Source organism: Natator depressus, chromosome 6 (genome assembly GCF_965152275.1).
Source record: "Natator depressus isolate rNatDep1 chromosome 6, rNatDep2.hap1, whole genome shotgun sequence".
Taxonomy (NCBI): Eukaryota; Metazoa; Chordata; order Testudines; family Cheloniidae; genus Natator; species Natator depressus.
The window spans coordinates 115,847,863-115,865,967 of NC_134239.1; the positions used below are offsets into that span (position 1 = coordinate 115,847,863).

Consider the following 18,105-nt stretch of genomic DNA (forward strand, 5'->3'; position numbering starts at 1 on the left):
AAAGTTCCCCCCACCCCCATCCTTCCTTCCTATCCTACCTTTGTCGTGACACCTCTGCTTTGAGCAGTACTCATCAAAACAGATAACATAAATTTCAGGGTGAAAAAAGAGGTGGCCACAAAATTTCAAAATCATCATGAGCCAGAAAGCAAGAATTGCTGGATCATACAAAACAGAGAAGGCATAAATGTGTGGTCTGTGAACAGTTACTGTAATACAGTGTGCTTCAGGAGGTTAATTACAGGCCTTGTTCAGAAATTACTGCTCCTCTTATCACCACCACCATCCCACACACAAAAAAACCCCACAGAAAATGTGGCAAAGCTATAATCCAGCGAAGTGCTAGAAATCAAACTCAGAGGTGAAGGCAATAGTGGTGCAAGTTACACACTGGTAAACAGAGACTAGTCAGGAGCCGGAGTGTAACACCCCAGGTGTGGAAGGGTGATGGATGGGGTTGTAGCTGGGAAAATAACCAACAGGCTGGGGGTTTAAGATAAAGCCCAGCCCTTGCCTTTCCTGCTACAACCCCACCCTTACACTGTCTGGATGTGTGCAGGATACTCCAGTTTCCACGCACTCGGAATGTAGCCCAAGTGTCAGCTGCAGTTCTCACTTACATCCTGAATATCCCTCACTGCTTTTACCACCGGGACAACTTAATGTTTTGTCTGTGCTCTTGCGGCTCCGAAAAGTCCAAACCCTGGAGGGAGAAAGGGCCTGACAGCAAGCAGCTTTGCTCGAAAGGCGGCCGCAGAAGGCCTTGGGGCGCCCTCGCTCGGTCCGGCTGGGAACGACTGGCTGCACAGAAACAGGATCTCAGACCCAGCCCCCTCCCGTCTTCCCAACCATTTCCATAATCATGGCTTCTGACTCCACGGAGCAGCCTGCCGTGCAAACTTTCCCAGCTCGGTGTGGACGGAGGGACGCCTGGTGAGGGCGGCAGGTACAGTGACCCCGACTTTTTGCGTGGTCTGGGGCAGGCTGGGTCTCTGCAGAGCTCCCCCGCAGCTGGGCAGCAGCTGAGTCCCAAACTGCAGCGCTGCTGTGCCTCTGCGTGGCATTTCTGCCGTGCCTGCTGGGGCTCCCACTCTGCAACATCTCAGACTTGCTCTGCTGCTGCAAGTAATGCCCGGGATCGGGAAGAAAACAACAGCCCCGCAGGCTCTCTAGGTGCACGGGCGGCGGGGAGGGGGGAGAGAAGGGAGGCTTTCAGGAAGAAAAGTCGCTCCGATCGCCAGCTCTGCCCCCATCTGTTTACTGCCTTCCTGGTTCACCTTGGCTCAGCATCAAAGCCCGAGTCAAACCAAGCTCTGAGCTGCCCTCGGGAGGGGGGGACGCTGCAGAGCTGGGGGCTCTCTCGGGGAAGTTGAACGCAGACTGCGGATCGCCCGTGGGGCTGGGTTTACTTTGCAGAGGGCTGGAGGGAAGTTGGCGGGGTAGGTCCCCATTGCACCGGGGGAGGGGGGTTGCGAGTGTAAGGCTCCCCCCGCCTCTGGGGGTGAATTTGGAGCATCAGTACATTTGGCTCCATTGCAGCCTTTCCTGGGCGGTGGATTTTGGCTCCCTGTAATTTTCCCAAGCGGCTGGGGGGGGGGGCGAGCTGGCGGGTAGGAGGGAGCGGAGAAGAATGACATATTGTCTGGGAAGGGAGGGAGCCCGGGGCCCGGGCCCCGCCGCTCCCCATTGGAGCAGGCGGGCGTGACGCGCGGGGCCGCGGCTGGCTATTTGAGGCAGGAGGCGGAGGGAAGCCGACACACACACACACACACGGAGGGGGCAGCGCACACGCGTGAGGACACGGGCGCCCGGCCCCGCTGCTGGCTGCAGAACCACAACCGCGTAGGGAGGCGGCGGCGCCCGCTGAGCGCCGCGGAGACGCGCGCAGCGGCTCTGGCCTTTCAGACGCAGGGGCGCTGCGCGGGGCACGGACCCTCACACCGGCCCCGTGGGCATCTGCTCCGAGCAGGACTGAATCTGGGAAAGTTTTGTTCCGCGGGCAGCGCGGCGGGATTTACAGCATCCGCCTCCCCTCGCGTGCGGAGGAATTACAAGGTGCGGACTGGGAACCGCAGGCAGGGTTTGCTCGGCCCTTGTTTAAATAGTGGGGCTGGGAACTTGCTGCTCTCTCTGCAGATGTTTAACCCTTGCCCGGAAGAAGGATCCGAGTCGCCTTTCAAAGAAGATCCAGTGGTTGGCAGCAGCTCGGCGCTGGCTGGGCTTTAACTCTTGGGGGCTTTATGGATTGACTCTGCTACTCCTCCTTTTGGGGAAACACTTTGCCTGTATCCCTCCTGTGGTCTTGAGGCTGGGACCTTCAAGCAAAGGTGAGCACTGGCATCATTCATTACGGCACTGTTCTGCTCCCCAGAAAAGGTGCTCGGGGCTTTTGAGCAAAAGCTGCAGTTTAAAATCATAAGTATCCAGGTAGTGGGACCTGACTTTAGAATAGCTGTCCTCTTGCTCATGCCACTGCCCCATGGCTGCCTCAATGGCAGGATCATGAAGTGTTTGACTTTCTTTCTTCTGCTTCCAGAGACCTTAAAGAAGTCCAAAAAGAGCGTGAGGTCAAACAGCAAGGTGCCAGCATGCTATGAGATAGTGCCCCTCTCCCTGAAGAAGAAGATGGCTGCAGAGCTTTACCCTGCCAGCGCTAACACCAATATTGCAAACAGTAATAACGCTGCTGCTGCCACCGTCACTGCTTCTGCCAATAGCAAGAAAAACGCCCTTCAGCTTCAGCAGAGTGCCCAGCCGCCGCCGCCACCACAACTGCAAAACCTGAACAACAACAATTTGGAGAGCTCCAACTGGCAGTCCTTCCACCCCACCCTGCGGGAGAGGTAAGTGCCAGCCAGGCCAGAGTGTCAGAGCCTGGGCAGCCCTTGCCCCCCCACCCTGCAGGAGAACTATAGGGCAGGAGCCAGTCCCATGGCATCCCCCTTCTGTGCCAAAGGCAGGGAACATGGGTTGTTTAGCAATGAGCAGCCCTGCCACCCAACACTGGGTGGGAAGAGAAAGTCTGGCTCCCCAAGCCAAAAAAACAGCAAGCTGTGGCAGTCACAGGCCCCCTGCAGCCTAAGGCCAGGGGAGTTCAAGTATTGCATCTGTATATTGACCACATTCTGCCCTCAACTCACTTGTGCAACCACCGACTCCACAGTGAGAGATAGTATCCCACTGTGTCCCATTGCACCAGCTGTAGCAAGGGGGTGGAGTAGACACGTACTGAAACCAGGACTCAATTTATGTAGCATCAGGTCGCATTGTGGCATCAGGTGATAAACTTGGCAAATCTAATTTGGTTTCTCCCTTCCTGTTACTTTCAGGAACGCACTGATGTTCAATAACGAACTTATGGCTGATGTACATTTTATCGTAGGCCCCCTGGGGGCATCAAAGAAAGTTCCTGCCCACAAGGTTTGTGCAGCTGATATTTTTTCCTTCTGCTAGGGTAGTGGAGTTAACTTGTCTAATTATGATATTTTTGTCTTATCTCCAAAGTAAATAAATAAATATATATATATATCTTAATTATAATGGGACAGTTTAAGGGATTTCTGTTTGAACTGATGCTTTTAAGTTTCCCCCAGTACCTCTTCTGTCAGCTAGTATGTTTAATTACTACAGCTACATACTAAAGACATACTTGTCTTTTTTTTTTTTAACAGTATGTTTTGGCAGTTGGTAGCTCTGTCTTCTATGCTATGTTTTATGGTGATCTTGCAGAGGTCAGATCTGAAATCCATATACCAGATGTGGAACCTGCAGCCTTTCTAATCTTATTAAAGTAAGTGGTCATTACAAGTCTACAAATCCTGTGGAGAGACTAAAAGTGGTTTATAAAAATCTTTAAAATCTTTTAAACAGCATCTAGGAACATGCAGCTATTACACTTTATTAAATGTGCTGACAAATGTCAAATATGACAAATTGCTACTTGTCAGTTATGACAATTGTAGCTTAATCTCTCAGGGCTTATACTGCTTTTAAAAATACTTGTTTTTTATTCTGTTTAGGTATATGTATAGTGATGAAATTGACCTGGAAGCTGACACAGTGCTGGCTACTCTGTATGCTGCCAAGAAGTATATCGTCCCAGCCTTAGCAAAGGCTTGCGTCAATTTTCTGGAGACTAGTTTAGAGGCTAAAAATGCTTGTGTTCTGCTATCTCAGAGCAGACTCTTTGAGGAGCCAGAATTGACGCAGCGCTGCTGGGAAGTAATTGATGCTCAAGCAGAAATGGCATTGAAGTCAGAAGGCTTCTGTGAAATTGATCAACAAACACTAGAGATCATTGTAACCAGGGAAGCACTAAACACTAAGGAGGTGGTAGTTTTTGAGGCTGTTCTTAATTGGGCAGAGGCTGAATGCAAAAGACAAGGGCTACCAGTTACACCAAGGAACAAGAGGAATGTATTAGGAAAAGCTTTATATTTGGTGCGAATTCCAACTATGACTTTGGAGGAGTTTGCCAATGGAGCTGCTCAATCTGACATCCTTACCCTTGAGGAAACACATAATATATTCTTATGGTATACAGCTGCAAATAAACCCAAGCTAGAATTTCCACTGACAAAAAGAAAAGGACTTGTACCTCAAAGATGCCATCGATTTCAATCATCTGCATATCGTAGTAACCAATGGAGGTACAGAGGTCGCTGTGACAGTATCCAATTTGCTGTAGATAAAAGGATATTCATAGCAGGACTAGGCTTGTATGGGTCAAGTTGTGGTAAAGCTGAATACAGCGTCAAAATTGAACTTAAGCGTCTAGGAGTTGTTCTTGCTCAAAATCTGACAAAGTTTACTTCCGATGGATCCAGTAATACTTTCTCTGTGTGGTTTGAACACCCTGTGCAGGTTGAGCAAGACACATTTTACAACGTAAGTGCCATTCTTGATGGCAATGAACTTAGTTATTTTGGGCAAGAGGGAATGACTGAAGTACAATGTGGAAAAGTAACATTCCAGTTCCAGTGCTCCTCTGATAGTACCAATGGAACTGGAGTACAAGGAGGACAAATACCTGAACTCATTTTCTATGCTTGATGCATTTTACTTCGACTGTATTCCAGTACTGCTATTCACACTAAAGGATTTTTTTGATTACTACAAGCCTCTACAGCAGTGTGGAATGTTAGGCTACTTACCTATCTACTACATCAGGCTATCAAAATAAGTGAAGGAATGCTCTTGAATTTAATCTTATTTTATTTATTCATAAGATATTTGACTTAATTAAAACTGCAACATGCAGAAAAACGTTAAATTCTGCACGTAATGTGCATTTATTTTGTATATAGATAACTAACTTGCAGACTGCAGCTGACTCAAGCAGGATGTTCTAAACTAGATCAGTTTATGAATCTGTGAAATATAAAACATTTTTACTTGCCCTAAAACCTGTGTACTTGATCATTGCTGATCTTATGACTTGTGTCCATGTTAATATATCTATAGTACAGTTTAGTGGTGGGACTCCTAAGAAAATGATAAACAGAACACTCAGACTACTGAGTTTGTCTATAAAAGGCATAACTATCAGCACAAATATAGAGATTGCTTTGCAAGATCACTAAAGCTCTCCACAAACAGGCACACTATACAGTTTCTTCCCAGGTGATGTATAAGGAAGCTCGGAGGTGATGTATAAGGAAGCACAGTTTTCGTAAACTTCAGTGACAAAGCTGAAAGGTTTGAGCGACTGTAAAGCTGATTTTAAAAAATATCCTAAGCTTTTATTTGAAACCTTACAAGATTTCATTCAGATTAAGTTCTCTGCAGCTACTGCATTTGCTCTTTGTAGAGTTAGGGAAGCTTTAGATTAAACTGACATCTGTCCCATTTTCAAGTAAGTTGCAACAGACTGGTCTAATGTCTAGGCCCTTGTCTACACACAGTTAAAAACAGATTTGTTAAATTGGTTCAGAAACTGTGTGTGGACTAGGATAATTCGAAACCAATGTATGAAGTAAGAACTTTATGACTCAGTTTTATGTATATTTGGTAAAAGTTACAGTACTAAGCCACATTTAAATGCAGATAGATAGATAGATATAAAAAATGTAGATTATATATAAAATCTTTACAATCTACAAAAACCCAATGAAGGAGCAAAGAACTGAAATATCAATAATTAAACTGCCCAAATTCAGATGCTAGCTTGAGACACACACAGTCTGGTAAAAAAATCTTAAATAGTACATTTAAAATTCCTGATGATGAGGGAGGAAGCCACCTAAACAGGCTGCACACCAAGAGCACCCTCTTTGCTTTTCTCATACAGCTGACAGGTGAAATAATCCCTCAAATGTACTTGATCATATATTTACACCTGTTGAGCTAATTCCAGGATACAGACTACAAAAATGACTGAAGTAGCTTTTTCTATCATTCGAGATTAGGCAGTTGAAAATATTTACTGTGTACTATAAGCAGTACCCTTTTCTCATCCTTGTAGCAGTGACCTTGGAAAAAGTACAAAACGGGGACTAGAGATTTTTTTTTCCTGGTGTAAAAAGTACCACTAATATTTAGTTTAAAAGCTTGCTTGTTTTCCAGACAAATATTTGCTGGCTGCTGTAAGACAATTCAATTAAAATACAAACGATAATACAGGACTTCCTGTTCTGTCTTTAGAAACTGCAGTGCAAAATACTGAGGGAGCTGGATTTCCACTGCAAAAATCAGAGGGAGAATATTCTTTGCATCTAGTATTAAGATATGCCAAGTGAACTAGCCCAGTGACTTGGCTAATAGCTGTGTATTGTCACGTTATCGAGACTCCATGATCACTGAACTCAATATTTGGACAGGTGATGCTTAGTTTCCAGGGAGAGCAATGTTCTCAAGTGCTCCTCAAGGGCTAGCTGTAAGCAGACTGAAGTTGCCTGTTTGTTGATGACAAAAAAAATCTCTCAGTCCCTCAATGCAGACTAAAAGATGTTAAGTTGGAGGAAACACAGGAGAGAGAAAAATACTAGAATAAAGAGGCGGGTAACAGTCACACGATACCTTATGAACCAATCCCTTTAAGTGGCGTTAGCAAGGTTTTCTGTGGCTCAGAGTCTGCCAGGCTTGACAAAGTATTGAAATGTAACATGCATACACTGCTGTCTGGAGCTGCTACTACTAAAAGCAGATTTTAATATATGTTAGATTAAAAACTGTTTTCATACAACATAACCTGTGCTTATTTCAACCGCCACTTTTAAAACAAAATAATAGTAGAAGCAAACTGATTACTAACGTTCTCTCAAAACAAAGCTCCTCATTTTCCATAAATCCTCTTGTATTTCAAGTGTTGACATCAGCAGCTTCAGGTGCTGAACACAGTAAATTTAGCAAATACTTAACCTAATATTGTGTCTTATTTGGTTGAACTGAAATATGACAAGTCTGTACAAGCTTGTAGATAAGTATCTCTCTCTCATGTCAGTCCATACCTCATTAAGGCTTACATTATTCTTATACTAAGAGGTAGTGAATGACATTTTACTGGAAAAGAAAATAGTGTCAAGCTTACATGCATTCAACAGCAGCCCCACTATTGTGTTCTCTATTTTAAGATGACTTCTACACCTCAGTAACTGTCAAATTTTATCCCTGGACTATGAATTTCATTTTAAAGTGCCCCTTTAATACTGTACTGTGCAAATTTTTGGCCTTCTAAGAGCAATTGTGAAACTACAGTAAAGTACTGAAAGCCAACTCTTAAAAAAATACCTATAGCTGGAGCATTTATGCAGAGCTCTCTGGCCAGCAGAAGGAAAGTTTTTCCCAGCACATAGACATTCACCTATTAAAGACAGAAAACATTATTTGCACCTTAAATAGCAAACATTGAAAAAAACACTCCATTATACAGAGATGAAAATCCACCTCTGAAACAAACAAGTGGCTTTTGTTAAAAAAAAAAAAAAAAAATCACCCAGATATTTTAAAGTGAAAGTAATCATTTGATGCAATCGGATTTATAGATCATAGAGGTAAGCTAAATTCTCATTAAAAGATATATGAAAAGTTAAAGCTGTGACACAAGCCAAAACAGAAAATCACTAAAAACACTGCACTACTTTGCAACAGGTTGCCTATTATGCTTTTCAGTGGGCCCCATTTTCTCCTGGAGTACTTGGGCAATTTCCCAGTTTGTCAGTTTATAGCTCAAAACACACATCGTTACATTAAACTATAACTCTGCAGTGGCACTCGTCTCTTCACTTAACAAAACCTGCAAGTTAGTGCAATTTTAGCTTTGTTTAATCATGTAAAGTGGTATAATTAGAATTTCACAAGCACAAACAAAACTACTTTTCCACCCAGGGAGGGAGTGGCACTCAGTGCTCCAAGGATTTTTGCCTTCCCTAATTTTTCAGTTACTATCCTCAGTTCAACATATTGGTTTTTTTAACCTATAAAGCCCTCAGTGCTTAGGAGACCTGGTTACCAGAAAGACTGCCTCTCTCACAGTGATTAAACTGCCACAGTTGAGCTCAACAGAGGTGCTCGAGCTGAGGCTCCCTTAATATAAATGAGGGGGAGCTGCTAGCGTGGCATTTTCTGTGAGGGGTCCTCAATTTTGGAATAGTCACCCTCACCTGAGTCCACCAGACCTCAAATTTGTTGACTTTCCATGCACGCTGTAAAAGCTCATCTTTTTCCCCTTCTCCTCTGAGGCCGCTGAGGAGACTGTAGGCTCAGGAGATATTTATGGGCAGCCCTTTGTTTATATTCCTATAATGAGTTTTAATTTATGGGCTAGTACTTAGTCGTATTCCAAAAGTTTGAAGAAATGAAATAAAATAATGTATTAAGTCGTGCTTTTCTGGCCTTAGGAGAGGGCTGGATGTTGCTATGCTTCAGTTCCAAATTGACTGTGGGTGTTCCTACATGAGCACGCTGCGGCCCCAAGGCATAAATACATGTCAAAGTTAAGAGACTCAGACCTCTGACACGATACTAAAAAAACAGTCCTTGTTTTTTATTTAAGTAGTCTATGTTTTAGTGGTTTTATGCAGCAGAAGTGTCCCTCTGCCATGCAAAGTGAATTTGGTTAGTAGAGAGCAAAGTATGCACCTGGGCTATTGAAACATATCAAACAAGCTTACGGAAAAGCATGATGAAGATGCAGGCCTTCTGTTGATAAATATACTCATTCTGCATCAAAAGCTATTTTTAAAAAAAGTCATCCAATTTGAAGTGAACTTTCTTCATCAAAGTATTTTCAGGTCGTCTTCTCCCCTTGTTCAGGATGGGGAAGTGATAGGAGATTTTTCTGTACTTTAATTCTACTTGATTTTTTTTTTTTAATTTAAAAACCATTACAAGAATCTCCAAGGCTGTCCGTCATCTTCAAAGAGATCATTCAATCTATCACTCAAATATAGATGGGTATTATTTCACTTAGTATATTTAGTGGAATGTGCTGAATATCTCTCTTACACAACCTCTATATATGACCAACAGTGAGACAGGACTAGCAGGTAGATAGATAACTGTAGTGTTATCTGTAGGGCTATGGAGAAAGGATGGTACAATTTAAACCCAGAGAGGAAGTGACCAAAATTGAAATGTGTCCCTTGAATCAAGATTAGCCTTGATGGGTATCAAGGTACAGAAATATATATAGATACCCAATATCTAGCATTTCCTGTAGAATTTGATACTGTATGGTTTATTTCCTTTTTGTGAGCCATGAAGATAGAACAATTTTTACTAAAGCAAAACTATGCAATGTTTCCAAGGGTCTCTCGCTTCCATTGATTTGGGTTCTCTAAATGCACTGCAGTTTGTTTTGACAAACTACAACGTGAAAAAAATCTCTTAAATCTTCTTAGTAGTTTAAGCCTCTTAGTTGGCTGACCTGGAATTATATATCTTAAACCTCATAATTTAGAAATCTGACCTGCAAGAAGGATTTATTATACAAGTCAATAAAGTTACTCCATTAGAGCCAACCACATCATTTTTCCATCCCAAGCCTCACTGACTCACCCAGTTCTTTCATTTAGTCTAGAAAAAATACAAACCAACAGATGAAAATATTTATCATCTCCTGTTTTTTCTTTTTTGACAGAAGGCTCAAATACTTCCTTTTTGTCCCCATCTGACCACATAATTGCAGACAATACACTTAACACGCCTCCCCAGCAAATTTTCAATAAAAACATCAATTACAGAGTAAATAAATACCAATAGGCATAAAGACACAGTTTCCCACGGTGAAGTCCTCCTAAGAGTCAAGGATTGCAGGGAGGGGGTCACATTAAGTTTTCAGCAGAGCCAAGTGCATAGTCAAATTGCTGTATCACTGATTCTATCATCCATTCCTGGGTCTAGCTAAAGTCTCCAGATCTAGGACCTACCTGAAAATCTAAATCTAACCTGCTTCTTACTTCACCCACATTACAGTATGACGACTGATCTCAAGGTGCAGAAAGCTTGTCCACACAAAACACTTACTAAACTCAAGTAGAAATTGTACTTCAGGGAATTTCTGCTCTAAGATCCTAAGTGCAATCGTTTGCAGCGTTTGGTTACCATTGATTCAGAGACGAAGTCAGAAAGCGCGGATGCTATCCAGTGGATTGTGTGTTATATTCTGGTTTTTCACAGAGCTCATACATTTTTAATGCTAGTGTAAAAGTCACAGAAAGAACAAGCAATAAAAAACTGGCTCTCTTGGCAAGCCAATACAGATACTTTTGGAATGATCAGATATTCACAGGTACTGGGGCATTTGTCCCTTTATATATATTGGAAATTAAAGAGCCCACAAGGCTAACCCAGCAATCAATAAAAGGCATGTATTACTGAAACGTGTCATTTAAGGACCTCTGGTCGTGATAATTTAAGAGGGCTCTTCCACATTTTTTTTAATCTCTATTATTAGTCCAAGGTGGTGATATTACAACTGAAATAATTTTTAAAATCTAGTTTCACATTCACCATTTGCATTTATTTATAATTTTTACATTTCACTCAACATAGACAATTAAAACAATTCATTTACAGGTGTGTTTCACTTTCTGGTTCTCCTGCACTAGTACAATTTTTGTGAGGGTCTACAACCTTATAGGGAAATGTTTAAATCCCTTTTCTCCAATGCCTCTAGCTAAATTCCCCAAATTTAGAAACTATAATAGCATTTCTATGTCTAAACCCCTAATTTTACAAGCATCTTAATTATGGTGACGGAAGAAAGATTATCCATTAAAATAGATGCATCTAGTATGAGTTTCAATGGCCTTGTTATACTGCTCCCATTTGTCAGACAGCTTTAAGGCTGAACACTCCAAATTTACCTGATGTGGTCCCATTCCCTCTCTCAAAATCCACGAATCAAACTGGAAAAAAATAAATGGTATTCTCCTAAATTCTGCCCACTCAAAAACACCAAACAAGATGCCATTCACAGTAGATTGTTCATGTTTGTACGCTTTGATCAGCCAGAAAATAGCTGTTTAAATTATCATTAGGCTTCAGAGTCACTGTCCCAGTCAGATGAGCAGTAGCACCTAATCCCTTTCTCAGAGACGTTTCAAGGTATCTACAGACTTAGGCAGAAATCACTGCAAAAGTTCACACTCACATTTACAAGGTTCTCTTTACAACCATACAGACCAGACTCTACATTTTTAAAAAGTGAAATCTTACATTCTGCAGCACAAAAAAGGCATCTTTCAGCTAAAAACTATATGCTTGCCAAGCCACTATGAACTAATCCTTTTTATCCTTATTTTCTTAACAAGGACCATATTCTATCAAGATCTTCTTCCTTATCAACAACCTGCTGAATTATTCCTTAAGATATCGTATTTGAATATGAAGATTTAGTTTCACCTTTGTAGGGGATCCTCCTACCTGTAGAAGGACTAGTTAATATACTCTACGTTTCAGATTCTATACTTCTCCAAAGGTGTGGACTTAATCAGTTCTCATTCTTCAGACCTCAGATGTTTTAAGGTGACACCTCATAGGAGAAAGGAAATCTTCTCACCCTTCAATTTTCTTTTCATTATTTCCTTTTTTCACATCATGTCTGAATGTCCACGTTCATAACAGTCCACATGTATATTTCAGCTTTTGAGGACAAGAACAGTGGTCTACTTACCACTGACAAGTGAGTTGAACAGGTCATCAATCTAAAGCATGCTACAGTTCAAAAAATCTCCACAGAAAGATATATGTAATCTGAAATTCACAAGGTTGTTAGAGTCACTCCACCCCCTTGGAGGATGACAGCAGCTGACCAGAGTGCCTAAGACAAAAGGTGCCTAATCTTTGATCCAATAAATCAGATAAATTTATTTAACAATGGTGAATTTCCAGAGAGGCTCATCAAGATCTAAGTAAGACAATCCAGTAAAATATTGAGTATACTGACAGTGGCCTAGGTTGTCTTCTTTTCAGAAGGACCAAGAACTGGACAGTCAGAATTCAAAGCATCTATGGATGCTTGCCTAAATAACAAAGGAAGCATGAAAAGAAAATGACTATTTAAGGACAGTGTCTATTGTTTGGAGAAGATGTACGTGAAGTTATTTGGTTCATTACTATTAACATTTATTGTACAGTGGGGCCTAAGGACCACATCCAGGATGTCTAAATTAAATAGATCAATACACAAATTTGTATGGAGGTAATGGAAGCAAATTCAGTCAACCTGGATGTGTCATGAAATGAGTAAAAAGTATTAATATAGGAAGCCAGCAACTAAGTATTCTCTCCAAAGGTTTCAAGACTTAATATTAAATGTTTTGTTATCCAGATCAGTAGGTTGAAGCTTTTCATTCTTTGGACCATCACAGCCAGAATACTGTATTTAACCAAAGAAAGAAAAAAAGGACCACAAGATCACAATCTTACACCAATGAAAGCTTGCTGGTTTCTGATTCAAAGAATGACAGACATGAATCCACTTCTTTTTCAATCACTCAAATCAAAATTCACTTAAGTGCCTTTTTTTCCCATCTTGTGCTGAAAAGCACTTCCTCAATCTAGGTCCTCAGAAGGAAGAATCTACTTCTGGATAATTCTGTTTGCTGTATTACTATTATTCTCTGGTCCTACAACAAAACCGTACAGCAAGACATAATACCACCTAAGCAAGGAGATAAAAGAATAATCATTCAAGGCCTGTAGAAAGGAATCAGCCAGTCCACTTTTATATAAGTAAACAAACTTCTAGAGGAAATAGTAAGTAGTAGTAAAGATCCACATAAGAAGGAAAATATCACTTGAGAGAACAACCTTAAGAGAAAGAAGCAAGATTTTTTTTTTTGAAGGTGGAAGCAAAAGACTGCAAACAGAATTACCAGTTACTGTACTAGTTTTCCCTTCTTGTACAAACTCTTTCCCCACCTGACAACATATCTGACAGTAGGCAGTAACACACAGAGAGGACTTATATAATGAGAAGCACCAATATAGCCATATTAAAGAGAAGATTTTCACTACATAAAATCAGAGATCAAAGGTAAGGTAGAGAACTGCCAATACTACTCTGTCTGAAGACTGTTGTAACCACATCTCAAGATCATGATGCTACGGTATAAAAGAGGGGGACCCAGAAACAGACTGGCATTTCCCATGATTAAAGGCCCAGCCTTTTGATACATTGTGAAATCTGAAATCTAGCTGAGTAGTTCTCTCTGGATGAAAGGTAGGACAGGATCCTGAAACTTATGGGCAAACCCAAACTGTACAAAAAGTTAGGTCAAAGCTAGACAAGTTTCTCAACCCTTTAAACAACTACACAATGGAAAAGAAAACAAAAGCCAGCAAGGCTACGTCAAAAGAAAACTGTACCTGTAAACAAAACAAGAAGTGAAAATACAAGCAGAGAAGGTTCCCAATCAAAGACCCCTGACATATCTACTTCATCAGTTAATGAATATGTAACCCTGTTGCTGGCTGATCAAGTGATTAAAGAGGAGGAGAAAGAATAGCCTCACTCAAGTAGAAAAGCTGGTCAGAACATTTTTGATTAAACGTTTTAGTGTCAAAATATGCTGTTCTGTCAAAGGCAAAACATGTTGCAGAGATACACAGATTTCTTTGAAGTTGTGGACAGGAAGCCTTTCAGTTGGATTCTGGTCAAAGAAGATCCCACCCTAAATTGAAAATGTGACCCTTCTCATCTGAAAACAGATATTTAGACAATTCCACTTAGCAAAAATCATCAATAGGTTTGTCAAGGTTCCTTCCCTACTCTGAAGTCTAGGGTACAGATGTGGGGATCTGCATGAAAGACACCTTAAGCTTATTCTTAACAGCTTAGGTTAAAAACTTCCCCAAGGTACAAACTTTGCCTTGTCCTTGAACAGTATGCTGCCACCACCAAGCATTTTAAACAAAGAAGAGGGAAAGAGACCACTTGGAGACGTCTTCCCCCAAAATATCCCCCCAAGCCCTACACCCCCTTTCCTGGGGAAGGCTTGATAAGAATCTCACCAATTGGTACAGGTGAACACAGACCCAAACACTTGGATCTTAAGAAAATGAAAAATCAATCAGGTTCTTAAAAGAAGAATTTTATTTAAAGAAAACTTAAAAGAATCACCTCTGTAAAATCAGGATGGTAAATACCTTACAGGGTAATCAGATTCAAAACAGAGAATCCCTCTAGGCAAAACCTTAAGTTACAAAAAGACACAAAAACAGCAATATACATTCCCTCCAGCACAGCTTATTTTACAAACCATTAAACAAAAGAAAATCTAAAGCATTTTCTAGCTAGATTACTTACTAACTTTACAGGACTTGTAAGGCTTACACTCCTGATCTGTTCCTGGCAAAAGCATCACACAGACAGACAGGCCCCTTTGTTCCCCCCCTCCCGATTTGAAAGTATCTTGTCCCCTCATTGGTCATTTTGGGTCAGGTGCCAGCAAGGTTACCTTAGCTTCTTAATCCTTTACAAGTGAAAGGGTTTTGCCTCTGGCCAGGAGGGATTTTATAGCACTGTATACAGAAAGGTAGTTAAGCTTCCCTTTATATTTATGACAAGGTTTTGTTCCAATACAGAACAAAAAACAAATTTCAAATGTCTGAAAGTTGTCGTGAAATGGAATTGAGCCATCCAGCTCTGCTTAGTAGATCAAATAAAGAAAACATAGCCCCAGTTCTGTCCCCACAAGGGACAGTTGTGGATCCCTGTGGGTTGCCCAGCCTCAGGAGAAGTTAAACTCTCCAGTTTATAGTTAAACTCCTCCAGTTATAACTTACTTACACCACCAGCATGAAGTCTGTAACAGACCTTATGCCAGAGGAAGGTACACTACTAAAAGTGCAGTTTCTTTGATTTCTAAGTGAAGAATGTGGGACCATATCCACTGGTAGCCCTATAAAGGCATCAGAAGGCTTTGTGTCCTTATGGGCAAGTAGTACAACCCTTTGTGCTAAGAACTTGGACTTCAAAAAGCAGATGGTATAGTCATATCATACGATGATGATGATAACACTCGTTCCATTAGTATCTCAGGAGGATGTTAAACAGCAGCTATTACAGTTAGACATTTTTAAATCAGCAAGTCCAGATAACTTGCATCCAGGAGTTTTAGAAGAGCTGGCTGAAGAGCTCGCTAGACCATGAATGTTGATTTTTAGTAAGTCTTGGACTACTGGGGAAGTTCAAGAAGACTGGAAGAGAGATAATGTTGTACCAATATTTAAAAAGAGCAAAGAGGATGACCTGGATAATTATAGGTCTGTCAGTCTGACATCAATCCCAGGCAAGATAATGGAGGAGCTGATATGGGACTCAATAAAGAATTAAAGAAAGGTAATTACTAATGCCAATCAATATGGATTTATGGAAAATAGATCCTGTACAACTAACTTGATATCTTTTTTTAAATGAGATTACAAGTTTGTTTGATAAAGATTATAGTTTTGTTATAATATGCTTAGATTTCTGTACAGCACACATCATCTTGATAAAAAACTAGAATATTAAATTAACTGTATTTTAATCCATATTAAATGGATTAAAAGCTGGATAACTCATAGGTCTCAAAATGTAAATGTAACAGGGAAATATTATTAAGGGGGTAGGTTTCTAGTGGGATCCCACACCGACTGGTTCTTGGTACTATGCTATTTAACCCTTTTATCAATGGACTGAAGAAAACATAAAACCATCATAGATAAAGCTTGCAGGTGACAAATTGAGTGAATAGTACATAATCAAGGAGACAGGTCACTGACACAGAGCAATCTGGGTGGCTTGGTAAGTTGGGTGCAGGATAGCAGAGAATGCAGGTCACACATACAGGATGGGAGATGTTATCCTGGGAAGCAGTGAATCTGTAAAAGATGGGGGAAGGGGGTTTACATAATCAGAATGCTCACTGCAACACTGACCAAGAGTAGAAGTTATTTTACCTATGTATTTGGCACTGATCTGACCACTTCTGGAATGCTGTTTCCAGTACAGGTGTCCACAATTTTAAAAAGCTGCTGATAAATGGGAGAGGGTTCAGAGAAAAGCAACAAGAACTATTAAAGGAGAAGAAAACATACCCTATCGTGATAAACTCCAGATGATCAATCTATTTAGCTTAACTCAAAGAAGGTTACGGGGTGATTTGATTACAATCTACAAGCACCTACATGGGGGGAAAAATACTCGATAATGGGCTCTTCAGACTGCCACAGAATGGTATAACATGATCCACTGGCTGGAAGTTGAAGCTAGACAAATTCATATTGGAAATAAGGTGTAAATTTGAGTGAGTGTAATTAACCATTGGAACATCACTGGCAATTTTTAAATCAAGATGTGGATGTTTTTCTGAAAGATCTGCTCTAGGAATTATTTGGGGGAAGTTCTATGGCCTGTGTTATACAGGAGGTCAGACTACATTATCACAATGATCCCTTTTGGCCTTGGAATCTATGAATTTATGGTTTCCCAAAGAACAAAAAGTGATCCATGAGCCCAAAACTTACATCCACATAGCCTTTCAAAAGGGTGAACCCAGGAGAGAGACTGGGCAACAGTTTAGGGAGGCAGAGTTGAGTCAGGAAAAAACTCATCTGCCTTCAAAAAGACATAGGTCCAGAGCCAGGGACTGAATCTTGAAAGGATGCCAACAATCTACAGCCCTCTCCCACAAAATGGAATATAATCACAGGCTCTGTAGACCTCAAAGCAGAACTATCTTCTACTTCCCTTCCTTCCTCCACCCCCACCTTAATATCTTCTCTCTTCCCATGTGCTTTTGTTTTTCCTCTTGGATCTTATCTTCCAAGAAGGATCTAGAGAAGAAGAAAAAATGATTAAATAAGTTACATTAAGGGGATGGAAGAATGAGGCTGCACTTTATGCTCCCTGTTGAAAGAACAAAAGATGGAGGTAGAAGTGGATGGGGCTTGTTCCTTGACTTTTGGTTGATGTAATTTATCTTCTCTTTTCCTAGTAGTCAGAGGCATAATGGTTACTTTATTGATTTGCTGTAGGATGAAGAGAGGGACGATGATAGATATATTAAATAAACAAAACTGGATGGATGGATGGACTGTCCATCCTGAAGTATTAAGTAATTTACTCAATTTATATGAAGACACTCTACAAGGTATTTTGCTTGGCAACATTCTTCAGAGAGAATCCAGATGCCATTCCACCTTCAGGAATTCCACAGGTCCATTGTACCACTAGGAATTATCAGAGAAAACTCAAGAAGGAAATTCTATGGGAGCATCCAAGATGTCATCCACTTAATATCTGCCATTGGCATGTCCTTAAGAGCTGGTCCAATGGTTTTATAAAAGAAATCAATACAGTTCAAAAGGTCTTGCAAGCACTCATTTTTGAGCCTTTCAAATTGTTGTTTTCTTTGACGCACAAAAATAGCAATTTTGTTTCATCAAGAAAAACTGACTTACCTTTCTAACAAGATCAGTATATAAAATCTAAAAAATGGCTCAACTATACAGGTTGACACTTTCTGCCTTGGGAATGTAATAAATGAAATTCTCATACTTTAATGTTATCAGTGTCTCAAAACTTGGGAATTTTAGCAGAGGTGTCCTTTGAAAGGTAAAAATTTCAAGGCCATGGCAAAGTACATGGATTTCCCTATTTTCCCTGGGTACAGT

At 40.9% G+C, this 18,105-nt stretch overlaps 2 protein-coding genes across 6 annotated transcripts in view; one reads left to right on the forward strand and one right to left on the reverse strand.

The window, feature by feature from the left end:
• BRF1 (BRF1 general transcription factor IIIB subunit) overlaps positions 1–18,105 on the reverse strand; it is a 227,545-nt gene that overhangs the window by 122,966 nt on the left and 86,474 nt on the right. For 3 of the 4 annotated variants that reach the window (XM_074956371.1, XM_074956369.1, XM_074956372.1), the window contains one exon: positions 7,729–7,801. In XM_074956371.1, the coding sequence (XP_074812472.1) occupies positions 7,729–7,801 (73 nt within the window). Of the gene's footprint in view, positions 1–620; positions 1,120–7,728; positions 7,802–18,105 lie in introns of those variants that run through there. The other variant, XM_074956370.1, reaches the window with a different exon arrangement.
• On the forward strand, positions 839–7,131 carry BTBD6 (BTB domain containing 6). 2 transcript variants are annotated; one of them, XM_074956374.1, is made up of 6 exons: positions 839–946; positions 2,137–2,327; positions 2,537–2,843; positions 3,330–3,420; positions 3,672–3,790; positions 4,020–7,131. In XM_074956374.1, exons 3-6 carry the CDS (start codon positions 2,626–2,628, stop codon positions 5,050–5,052), a joined length of 1,461 nt encoding a protein of 486 aa, XP_074812475.1. In that variant the 5' UTR covers positions 839–946; positions 2,137–2,327; positions 2,537–2,625; the 3' UTR covers positions 5,053–7,131. The 2 variants fall into 2 exon arrangements, with proteins under 2 accessions (XP_074812475.1, XP_074812474.1); XM_074956373.1 differs by lacking the exons at positions 839–946; positions 2,137–2,327 and having other exon boundaries at positions 2,334–2,843.

Excerpts from the sequence above, each read along its gene's own strand:
- BTBD6 (XM_074956373.1), top strand. The coding sequence starts at position 2,467 with ATGCCACTGCCCCATGGCTGCCTCAATGGCAGGATCATGAAGTGTTTG. Across the intron at positions 2,844-3,329 it reads CACCCCACCCTGCGGGAGAG|GAACGCACTGATGTTCAATA; the intron begins GTAAGTGCCAGC and ends TGTTACTTTCAG. Across the intron at positions 3,421-3,671 it reads AGAAAGTTCCTGCCCACAAG|TATGTTTTGGCAGTTGGTAG; the intron begins GTTTGTGCAGCT and ends TTTTTTTAACAG.